The 12,470-nt window shown below is 39.1% G+C and overlaps 1 protein-coding gene across 1 annotated transcript in view; it reads left to right on the plus strand.

Annotated features, from left to right (window-relative positions):
- The window catches only part of CCDC6 (coiled-coil domain containing 6), a 51,144-nt gene that overhangs the window by 10,748 nt on the left and 27,926 nt on the right, over positions 1–12,470 (plus strand). Inside the window, exon 2 of the mRNA XM_064662422.1 lies at positions 8,751–8,900. Coding sequence (XP_064518492.1) covers positions 8,751–8,900 — 150 coding nt within the window. The remainder of the gene's footprint in view (positions 1–8,750; positions 8,901–12,470) is intronic.

Raw genomic sequence — 12,470 nt, forward strand, 5'->3', positions numbered from 1 at the left:
TTCTGCCTGGGAACAGGCTGATATTTGTGGCATGGTGGTGGCACTGCATGGAGTGCTGTGGCACCTTCTGTCAGGAAAAATGGGGGGTATAACAGAATTATACTTTGACTCTTACTATGTACTCTGATGAAGAAAAGCATGTTTCATATTTGCATAGTTGCAATGATTTACCTGGGCTACATAAAGTGAAGTAGGATGTTCATGAAGGTTATTTGGGAGGGTGACTGTTAAATCTCTTTTCACTGCTTTTGTTTGTGCTCTTTTATATTTGAATAGAGAAATAGTTGTGGCAGCAAAGCTGCTTGTGACAATAGTTTGCTGTGGTTTTGTTTTGAGCAGAGGTTTGATATTTTAGAACACAGCTTGGTGCGTGTTAGCACCAACATACATACCTGTGAGTAGAAGCTGTGTATTAAATTAGTCACCTAATAGTCTACTCTTCTGCTGAATCTTTTGCTTTTCCTGCTCTGAAACTTTGGGAGTGTGCAGTTTTGAGTTTGCTTATTGGTCAGCCCACCAAAGTGGACTAGTTAATGTGTGGTTGCCTTAAAGATAAATCTTGATTTATTAGCGGGCAGAAAAACAGGCTAAAAATTATTTAAAATATGTTAATTTAAGAAGTGTTTATGCATTAGACATCTGATACCACAGAATAATTTGGACTTCAGTAATAGTTTCTTGTAGGTTGTAGTAGTGAATGGTGGTGGTGCTGAGATTTAAGCTGTTGTTGATAATTGGCTTCTAAGTAGCATAACACAACCAGATTACATTAAAATTGACTGTTGTAGATGCAGGTCAAGCAAAACCACAGCATTTAAAAAGAATGGTTATTCTAATATCACACAGGGTATGGAAAATGATTCATCATCCCCCCCCCCCCGACAAAACAGTATATGCTACAACAGTAGCTGTGATATCTATAAGCAATATGATCTTTTTTCTATCTTTTATGTCCAGAAACCTGCACATTTGAAAATTCAGACAAACTGAATCTACCAATCTAGTTATGTGTTTGTGTGCATCCTTGTGATGGTTTTCAGCAGCTTTTATATTGAGGCTGAACAAAAGCAAAACCTGTTCCACGTGCTTCTGTTTTCCATTTATTTTACACTATTGATTAACTAGTAAATTATTTCCACTACAAAAAAATCCAGCAATGTCACTGGAAGCCAAAGAGTAAAGCAAAAACTTCTTTCAAGTAGTCATCAGTAAAGGATTAATACAGAGAGGTATTTCAAAGTTTGATATGACAGTGTAGTTGTATTTTCTGAATTGGCTGCCTTTGTCAATGTAAACCTTCTGTTGGGTATAAACTGTCCAAAACAGGGAAGACCCTGGCAAAGCTGGTCTTGTATTTTCTGCAAGAGAGGTGTTGCCAAACCTCTGTGCTGGGAGTGGTCACCTGCCTGTGCTGGGAATGGTCACCTGCCTATGCTGGGCTGAGAGGGGAGTTGTCTGCCACAGCCCCATTCCTAGTGCCTTCCTGGCTGTGTTTGCTCGTATATGCAGTGAATTTGAGGACTTAGGAGCGATGGGCTTGTTGCTTATATGTGCTATACTCAGTTTACATACACATTGGAAATCCACTGCTACTGAAAATGCAGCAAGTGTAGGAAATGTGTCCTGCATGTGCAGCAATGAGACACAGAAACAGCCACATGAAATAGAGCCATTTGGAAAGGTCTGTAGGCTAGATTTAATTTTCCTGCTGGGTCATTCCTGCCTTGGCCTGTAATTTCTGTTGGCTCGTGTTACAGCTCTTGTGTGCTGGAAGCAGAAACTCCAGCCTCGATAACTGTCCGTGAGCTTGTTCTACATGATGATGTTTAAGGAATGAAAAATAAGTGCTATAAAGCATGTGTCTGATGAACAGTCAGGTTCTTAAGGTTGTCATGTTGAGCGTTTGAAATAGGAAATGTTGAATGCGTGCAAGTACAACCTTTCTGGTGCTTTATTACCACATAGTCTTTAGTTACATTAAGACTTGCACAGCACTGTGTGGTCGTGGTTAAACTGCTAAGTAAAAGTTCTTTGAGGTTTCATACATTTTTCTAGACCCTATCTTGACATTTTCTCTGTCACAGAAAATGTGGCTTTTTCACATGCTGCATTTCTATTAACTACTTAATGCTGGTATTCTGATATAATAAAAACCCTTGAAAAGAGAACACTATTTTTTCTTCTTTTTTGAAGAAAGCTGTTTAAATTGTTTTTAAATTATGTAAGCAAATTCAGGAATTGATTGTATTAAATATGAATTTCATATAACTTGTTACACTTTGTTTGTAATTAACCAAATGCATTAGTTTTATAAATATTTATGTTTGTCAAATGAGCCTGTTCTCATAACTTGCTTATTTCATTTTCACCCCTTGCTTGATTCAGTTGTGCAAGATCTTGTGTGATCAGTTGTGGAGTGAAATGGAATTACGTTCCATCAAAAAATTTACTTCATTGTTGATGCTGAGAGATTATTTAGCATGTATGAATACTACTGACTTATGAGGGTTCTGAGGGCTTTTTTGAAGTGCTATCCCCAAAACACAAGATGTGTGCACCCATGTCTTGGGGGTTACTGAGTTTTTGAGAGGTCTCACAAGGCTGCATGAGCGATGTTGCGCTGAAAACATTTGACTGTGGTTAAAACTGACTTGGGAGGAAAATGTATGTCTTGTGTTGTTTGAGTCAGCTCATTTCTCCAGTCAGTCTGCATCCATTGCAGATCCATATAGCAATAGGCTGGATCACTTGGTAGGCATCCAGGGAAAAACCTCTGTGACTGGAGTTGCTGGTACAAGTGTTGTGACAGAGGCATTTGGATTTGGATTTGTCTGGCCAAAACCTAATTGACCTTTCAAAAAGGAGGGGGGTGGGGGGATAAAGGGGAGAGAGAATTTCCAACTATAAATGGAGATTAAAATGAGCTGTATTTAAACACTTTAAATGGTTGCTTATCCTAAAGTTATTCCTTTATTATTATAATAAACCCCAGATATCTTTCTTTTTGCCTGTTGCAGCAGAACTCATCTACTGAATAGTTGAAATGTAATAGGGCTTGTGTTTTTCTGCATGCAGCTTTAATGTTACATGATAGGTAACATTTAGAGTAGTTGAAGTTATCAGCTACAAGGATGAGGTTCAGTAGTGAATTTCTTTCTCCCTTAGTGTGTTTTGAAAATAACTTTTGGTAACCCTGTAAGTTTGGTGTGGGTTTTTTTGGGGGGTTGTTTGTTTGTTTGTTGGTTGTTTTTTTTTAAAGCCAGGCAACCAAAAAACCCCTTTCCTGCTCATCTACCAGGTTTGTTGTTTAAAAAAAAAAAAAAAGAAAAGTTGGGGTTCTGAAGGAAACATTCCAAGGTATTGCTGCTTGTTTGTGGCTTCTAGGAGATACTGTGTGCCCAAAGATAACAGTTCTGTTAACTCATCTTAAAGAAGGGAAAAGGGAAAAAAAAGATTAAAAGTAAAAAATGAGAAAGAAAAAAGGTACTTTTATGTCAGAACTGAGGAAGTGACCCTGGGGATTTACCATAGATTAAACAGGAAATCACACTACAAATTAATCCCAGAGCTTGAATTCCAGCTCACCACTTGAACTGGAAGAGCATTCACTCTTTTCTCTGCAGGCAGGCCACCCAGCTGAATGAAGTACCTTTACTTGCAGGGGAAGGCTGTGCCCACATCCTTACTGGGGCTTGGGTGGAACTTCCTTGTCCTCCAGCCCTTCCAGCCAGGAATGTGCTGCTGGGCGGTTGCCGCAGTTGGCGGTAGCGTGAGCAGCTCTTCTCTGAGTTGCTGCTGACTTCTGGTCTTGCAATGGTTCATGTTTCTCCTTGTCTGAAATGCACATTGCATGCAATGTGGTCGTTTCAGATGCAGCTGGAAGGTTGGTAGGAAAAAACAGCTGCACTGTAAAAGTTTCTGCTGTAAGGGAACAGTATCAGCTCACTGGAATGTTTATTGCATTTGTAGATCAGTAGTTTTCCGTATCATTTTAACCTGGTGCCAGAAAGTAAGGCCAGAGCAGTCACTTGAGTTAGTACTGCTAGAAAAGGAGAGTGTACTTCGGGAGAATTGGGAAACTTAGATTTTATTTTATGCAAGAATTGCATATTTTCAAATCTTGTCACTATAACGCTCTGCAATTTTCACGCTTTTTACCTCATCATATTTAGTAGGACTTTCGGGAAGGCTTCTTTCTGAAGTGACTACTTTAGTTCAGTGTAACATGTGCAGCCACTGAGATCATCTCTTCCCGAAGCTGCCCCAGCCCTTCAGTCTGTATTCAGTAGCAAAGATTGAGTTTCTTGTGTCACATTAAACTGCTCTTCAGCTCCATCTACAGGGTTACGTTGTCCGTAGGGTCCTGTCAACGGGAACTGCTCTGTAGAGAAGTGGGGGAATGGTAAAGAGGTCGTGGTGGTTCTTACCTTAAAGATGAAGGACTTTGCAGAGTGGGTTAGGTCAAAACAGTGCTTGGTAGGCTGTTTGCAGTAAGATCCCCTGAAACCTTGTGTCACCCCTACCCTGGATGCTACTGGAGGTGATGCTTTGTCAGCCTGCAAGCTGGGTGTGCTTGGCATCTGGCTCTCAGGTGATCCAGTGTAGGTGCCTGGAGCAGTTTGTGAAACACTTTTTACTGAAGTTGTGTCTGAAATGAGACCTGAAATTAAAATGCAAGAACATGTTCGTGTCAGGTCACTGTTAATGTGCTGATATGGACTAAGGAGTAGGTATTAATTGGATTGTTGAACTTGCTTACTGTGCAGTATCAGAAAGGTTTGTGGGGCTTCTAGAAGAACTAACTGGGAAGGAGAAGAGAGAGCTGGAATTGAAAAAATTCTCTTATAGTTCAGATTTTTATTTGACTGTGTTCAAGCTGATGCCTTATTGGAAGTCCTGGATTTTGCTTGCTTCATAAAATAGTGCCACTGGAGCAGTGTAGGTGGGGTGAGGTGCAGTGATACAGAAAGTCACTGCCTAAAGTTTAGGAGAAATGTTTCTTAGTTCTTTTAAAATCAGCTAATTGGATTTTAAGCTCACAAAGACAGGTTTTTACAGGTTTTTATGCATCAGCTCTACTAATGATGAGGATTTCACGTGCTGCTGCAATAGAAATAATAGGATTTTTCTTCCTAAGAAATATGAGAGGTTTTGTGTGTTTTATGTGCATGAGGTGCTTCGTCCCTCCCTTATTCTTGATTTCTTGCAAAGTAACACTATAGTCCTTGCCATATATGGTCTTGACCACAAGAATTGCAGATTGTCCTTAGTGAATGGGTCTGTGAAATGCTCTGAGTTAGCTATATATGGAGTTCTGAGGCAGAGGAGACAGGTGGATGTGCCTGTTATGCAGAAAATCTGTGGTGGAAGTAGATTGCTTGTTTCAGGTTTCTAGAGGCTGACTGGAATCAGGTTTGATTCCAGTTTGATAGAGGTGTTAGCATTTTGTATCGCTCAGTGCCTTAGCAATTTATTTTGTAATATGGTACACAGAACAGAGTAAATTACTGTTAGTATTTTTGGATGTTGAATGTGATATGGATAATAGAGGAAAACCAACAATTCTGTACCCTCGTAGCAGACCTAGTGTCTCTGGTTTCCATATTCTGTTTCATTCTCTTTGCTGATCATATCAAGCCTCTTTTCAAATACAGATATGTAATAAAAAGACAAGTTATCCTTTTGGAAAAACAAAGTATTCACATCCAGAAAAATCTGTTTGATTATGGACTAAATGAGTAACAGATTTCAAGATTTTAGGCAATATTAAGGTAAATGTGAATTATTTTATTACTTGAGATAATTGAATTGTCCCCAAGTAATGAGTGACAAGATGTAAGGCAAGTTTTAGAATGAAATTTAGAAGAACTATGGTAATGAATCACATGCTTTTGTACCCAGTCTTAATTAACTATATGATGTTTTTTAACCAAAAGATTTGTGTCGAGATTGCTGACCCTTTGGTAATTAAATGGACATTCATTATATGAAATACAGTGTGTGGGTATCTGGAGCTTACAGTTCATACTTAGATGTGTAGGATTCCTGTTGTTCAGCTGAGAAATACATTCCTGTAAATGGAGGCAGGTGCAGTCACACTCAGCTTTTCCTTTGAGCCACCCGCCTGCCAGCCGGGCTCCTGCCCCGCCTGGGCACAGGGGTTGGGGCAGGGCCGTTTAAACAGGGCTAAATTGTGGCTGTTGGTCCTTGACTGCTGCGTGCCAGCACTCTGCCTGGGTGGTACGCCTGTTTGGGAAGCAGATCCAGGAAAAAAATGGGAGGAGGAAGGGAAGGGATTAGTTTTTGGGTGTCTCCTCCTGGCTGTGCTGGCCCCATGCCTGGCCGTGCGAGCACCCGTGTGGGCACAAAGAAAGGGGCAGTGCTGTTTGGCCAGGAGTGGGCTGGGATCTTGGCAGCTTGTTTGTGTTGGCCTTAACACCCATCATTAATGTAACACCAGGATCTGGCTATGAAGTGTTGTGCAGGCTCAGTGCTGTAATAATGTGATTTCAGAGCTTTTGATTGGTGCAAAGCATGAGCAGAACAAATCTGTGCAAGTTACAGATGAATAGAAATCAAAGCAGAAACACCCTCATTCTTTTGTTTTTTTTAGAACCAAGTGCTTTCTAATTTAATTTTAGGTAAGCTTGGTCTGTGTTACTGCCTTTTATTATCTGAACCATTGAAAACAGACACAAGTAGAAATCCTGTGTGGTGAAGGCAGTGGAGGAGTTGATTTTGGAACAGCATGCATGAATTTTAACGATTTGAGGACAATGAGCCCTTGCAATTTGACTTGTTTACTCTGTTCCAAAATGTCTCTGAAGACATAAGATTGTTAGTAGCTCTAAGTAAAGCCACATTTAGAAACTGATAGATGATGTTATTCAGATCAGTTAGATATCTGGAATTTTAATCCTCAAAGATGTTAGCTGACAAGTTAGCATTCCTTCAGAGCTCTTGGACAACTCTATATTTTCTTGATGTGGCAGGTAATAATACCAGTGCTGAACATGCTGGAGTAGCAGTTCCTTGCTATAGAGATGCAAAACGTTAGAGGTTGTGCAGGACCGAAGCTGCTAAGCTAATAAACTCTGCCTCACCTTGCTTTTTGTTTTTTTCTTTTTCTCCTCCCCTCTCCCTCTCCCTCTCTTCTTTTTTTTTTCAGGTTGGGTTTGTGCCAACTCTGCTGGTGACAGGAAGAAGGGAGCTGGTGGCAGGTAGATAGTAGGAAAGGGCCTTGAAAAGAAAGTGATAGAGATGGGAGAAGGCAGAGATAGAAATGTGAAGAGAAGGACTTGGTGGAAAGAGGACTCAACTGCGAAGTTTCCAAACCACTGCTTTAGATTTTATGATGCTGATGTTATCAAGAGGAAAATTTGCAATTGTCCTATTGTTTCACCAAATTTAAAGACAGTAATGTTGTTTAATTAACTTTTCTTCTAGACATGGAAGGTGTCTGTGTCTAAGTAATTGTCTCTTGGACCACTAGGGAACATATCGTTCCAGTTAAAAGATCACTGACATAAGGAAATCTTTCAAGCATTTTCCAGTGTACAATAAGTATGAAGACATGGTTATTTTGGCACATTTTGGGCAGAAGATTATAGAAGCTAAGCTTTCAGTAATGTGGTTGTTTCAGTTCTTAAATTTTCCTCTCTTAAATTTTACTGAAATGAAACTTAGAGAATGTTTGCATAAGCTATAAGCTGGTGTCATTTTATTAGGATCAGGGCAAATCACACACATGCAGTTCAAGTAATGGATTTTATTGCAGGGAATAAAACCACTCCTCAACACTACCTTGCTTCATTTGTTAAATATGGTATTTCTGTCATTCAGCTGTTCTAGGCTTCATTTGGACTGTGGAATTAGGAGTTGGCTCTACCAATTTGTAGCTGTGGTCATTCATTTGCCCATATGAAATACTCTTCATAGTGTTTCAGAGCAGGCTTTCAAAAAATCACTTCCGTGTTCCATTTATCAATTTTTTTATTATTTATATTTAAAAACATACAAACATCTGAACTGTAGGGAACGCAAGTGAGCAAGTTCCCAGCTAGCTTTCTGTGGAGCAGTGCCTGGGTGCTGTTGGAAAGCTGATATGGAAATTGTCTTCTCTAGTGATTCTAGAAGATTTCCAGAGTAGCTGGGGGTAAAGCTACCACATGGCATTTTTGTAAGTTGATGTGTATAGTGGAGTAACAGTTCTGAGAAGCAAGAAACCCCTTTTCCTAGGCTGGTGGTTAGGTAGAAGTTCCTGGGAGACAAGCCATGGTGCCTGTGGCTCAGTAGCAAGGTGTATCTGGGCGAAAGAATAAATGCATTATTTGACTCCTAGAAAGCAGGGCTCAGTCTGAGGGATCTGAAAAGAAGGCACGGTGCTGGATGCAAAAGTCTGAGCTGTGCTTCAGCTTGTAGTGGAGAACATTTAGATAGGAGTTTCTTTTTAGGCATAGAGTAGGTAAAAATAGGTATCTGTGAATCCATAATGCTTTTATAAACTTTATAAGGTTGGGGAGTTTGTGCATTTGGTTGGGAGGAGGCCACTTTAAAGTTTCCCAAGTTAAAGATGGAAAACAAAAAATGAAGAAAGGTGATATAATGTTACAAAAGGGGACGGTAACAGCACTTACATCCAGCCTACTGTTCTCCAGGACGCTAGGCATTTGAAGGGGAATGGAATGATCGCAGCTTTTAATGTGGAAATTTGCTCCCTTTTTGCTTAAAACTCTCTCTTTACTTCGCAGCAAGCAAGGGCAGAACAGGAAGAGGAATTCATCAGTAATACTCTATTTAAGAAGATTCAAGCTCTGCAGAAAGAAAAAGAAACTCTTGCAGTAAACTATGAAAAGGAAGAGGAATTCCTCACTAATGAACTTTCAAGAAAACTGATGCAGGTAATTGGTGCCTTTACTGATGTTTCTTTCAGGAGCCTCAGGACTGACTGGTGACTGAACCTTTTTGTTTGCATGACTGCAGTTAGAGGGATGTGGTCACATTCTAACTGTTGTCAAGTTGACACCTGATAAAGGCAAAATACAAGAAGTGTAGTGAGTAACCTTTTTTTAAAATGTTGCTTTCAAGTTTGCATCTGTGAACTCAGTATTGAGAACCTGAAAGTTTGTACACAGATGCAAAAAAATGGATGTAGCTTAGAGTAAATGTCAGCTGTCTTCCAGACGGGAGTTACTGATTAATTTAAAATGTTAGTGAAACAGACACTTTTTTCCCTAGAGTATTTGATATTTAACAGGAGTCCTGAAATATTAAACTTTATATACAAGAATGTGCAGTGATGCTTGAAGGAGACTTCATCTGTAAGTTTATCCATACTCTTAACAAAACAGTTGCTTCTCTGGAATTAAAACATATTTTTTTATGCCAAAAATAAAAAGTTGAAGATGCAGGGACAATTTGCAGAAGAGAAACTTCATTGCTCAAGTTGCTAATTTTGGAAAGTGGGTAAGTATTTGTTTAAAGTGTTGTGCCTACTTGCCCTGTTCTGATAGGCATGCCTAAATACCTACTTTTGGCCTCCTCTGTAGGAGGCAGGGTGTAGGAGACAGGTGAATGTTTTCTGTGATCTACCTGGGCTTTTTTCATGACATTACTTATAAGCATTGTCATGAAAAACTAGGCAATTTAAAAGAACCTAATTTGTATGTTGTAAGCATTTCCTTGTTCTGCAGCTGGAGACTTAAGGCATGTTTAGCCCTGCAGTTAGGAAATACACTGTTTGGAAACAACATGAGAGCTAATCCCATCTGGTGCTTTTATTACTGAAAACTGGGCCTTCTATTACTTTGTCTATTTGGTTCCTGTTATCACATAGTAAATTAAGTAGCAAGATAAAATATCCTCTCTCTGGTATTACTATTTCCCCTTGCTGTTCTTGAGGAATGACAAGAATGTTTCTGAATAAGGTACACGTTTTCTTTCCAAGTCATGCATTTTCATGAAAAATAGAGAAGCAGGTGACAGTAAAATAGAGGTATCAACTATTCTTTTCTAATTGAAGTAAGATGTAGATATCACCATAGAAAAAGCTTTCCACTGGAGTCTCTCACAGTAAAGGGAGAAATGGTATGTTAAACAATGTTGTTTAATTGAAAGGGAGATGTAGAAATCTGTTACAGAACCAGGTTATGTGGGACTGTACTATATGTTGTGTACCTCAATGTAAAACTTACTTTAGAAGTAAAAGCATGAATTACACTTGATTTGGTTGAAGGTGTTTTGAACTCATATAATGACCTATTGTTGTGTCTAATAATTGCTTAAAATATGCTTAGCCTTTTCTCTAGAATGCACGAGATTGCTTTAAAGCATTATCTTTAACAGTTCTTGAATTGCTAAAATTATGCAAAATAGGTGCACGCATTACAAAGCGAAATATAAGCTTCTTGTCAACCTAAAAGTACAGTTAATTTTTATTCTTTTTTACTATGGACTTTCAGAAAGTGTCCTCTGACTGTTGTCCCAAATTAAAGAAAAAGATAACAATCTACTGTTCTCAAAATGGCCAAGGGGGTGCCTCGTTGTAATGGATGAAACAATGCAAGGGCGTTGTGCTTTTTGTCCAGTGGAAACCCTTAAAAGGTGCGACTTCCTTCTCACTAGTGAGAGAAAGTTTCAGAGAGGTGTCTGAAACAGAGTGCAGGCATAAAACTGGTGAAGTCATTCTTGCCTTTTGTGCAGCACCTGGAGAAAATCCTCAGTTTTGGATTCAGCATCATCCTGTAAATACTAACCAGCTTTCAGTGGGAGAGGGCAGGTTTCTGCTGAGAGAAAGTAAGTACATAGCTAGAACTACAGTAACATGGAGGTGAAATGCTGACCACCACCTGGCTTTGTTAAACAGTGTCTCAACCTGCAGCCTGAGATGTCGTTCTGTGTGACTTCCTGTAAGCCTCATTTAGTGTTTGGTAAACATGGCTATATCAACCAGAAGTTGTTAAAATAGGGCAGTTCACTGGTCAGCAGGTTTTGTTGTCCACACATCTAGATGGCTTTTCATACCTTTCCGGTGGCTCAACACTTGCAGTACAAGTGGAACGCTTGTTTTAAAGCAAACAGTTTATTATTATTACTCTGTTTGTGTAGGCTGAGTTCAGATCTCATTTCATGGCTTGATTATGTCTTTGATGTGATAAGCTTGCTGTGAAATGCAAAACCAGAATATTGATAAAAACTAATAATATGGTCAGCAGCTTATAAATTATACAGCAGAAGTGGTCCCTTCCTCTAAAGAATTAGGAAATATTTGAATATTACAGTATGTTTCCTTGAAAGTAATTTTTCATCTCTTAAGAGATCATGGATTTACTGAGTTAATACTAGAACGTTGGTGAGTTGCAGGCAATTTTTTTAAGTAGCAAAGAACTGAAAATAATACTTGACCTTGGTTTTTGTTTTCTGAAAGCTTGTCTGTTGTCTAAAAGTTTTGATTCTTCAGTTATGAATCCTGGAAATTGCACCCATGTATGCCAGATTAAAAATCTAAGAAGAGAAATTCCTGGTATTACAAATAAACTCATTTTTTGGAAAAGAGGGAATTATTAGCACACATCACATGGTCAGTTTAGAGTTTATTACAGTATGTTTTCTATAATGGGATACTCTTCCTGTTGTACAGGTGTAGTGCTAAGTTCCTGACTAATATGTTTTAGACCAAGAAGTTAAGACAATTACACTTTACTTCTTTTAATTTCCTGAGATTTGTGAGTGCCAATACTTATTATTACCCATGAGAGTGTAGCAGTTCTGTCTTTATTAGGTGAAAAATCAATTCATAAATGCCCACTGCCATTTTTGGCATCTTTGCTCTGGAGAGAATTCTGGCAAAATTAGATGCAGACTTTGGATGATGACTTAATCAGAAATACAGTAGTCTCCAGTTGGTTGCTCCACTCTTCTTTGGGATTAAGCTCTTAATCTCTGTGTTTGCCAGGCAATGTTGGTCTGACCTGGAACCAGACTTTCAAAATTCATGCTGTCAGACACTGTGCACCAAATGGCTTCCAGCTTTTTGTATGACTAAGGGGAAAAAATTGCATATGAATCTGTAGTTTTGCCTAAAGCTTTGCATTTTGGAACAGAGGAGAGGCGTACTTCTGGTAAACTGCATATGATTTGCAGTCTCTCAATTTTTCAAGTATTTCAAACTCTGTGTCAAAATTACTGCCGTATTATTCAGTTGAAAACCACCTAGCAGAGGGACTTTTTTCGTAGTGCCTGTGTGTTTTTTGCTTTGTCAGACCTTTGTTTGTCACAGTTGTAGGGTAGGGGCTTATGCATTGCATTCAGACTGGCATCTGGAATGAGCTCCCAGAATGTTAAAAGGTTTTCAGTGTGGAAGCTCTGCCAGAGCACGAGCTGCAGTTCCTCGCTAACAGCAAAGAAGAATGTCCCAGTTCAGCATGATGTGCATTACTGGTACAAAACAGAGCGACATCAGGTTTTCAATA

Source organism: Pseudopipra pipra, chromosome 8 (assembly GCF_036250125.1).
Source record: "Pseudopipra pipra isolate bDixPip1 chromosome 8, bDixPip1.hap1, whole genome shotgun sequence".
Lineage (NCBI taxonomy): Eukaryota > Metazoa > Chordata > Aves > Passeriformes > Pipridae > Pseudopipra > Pseudopipra pipra.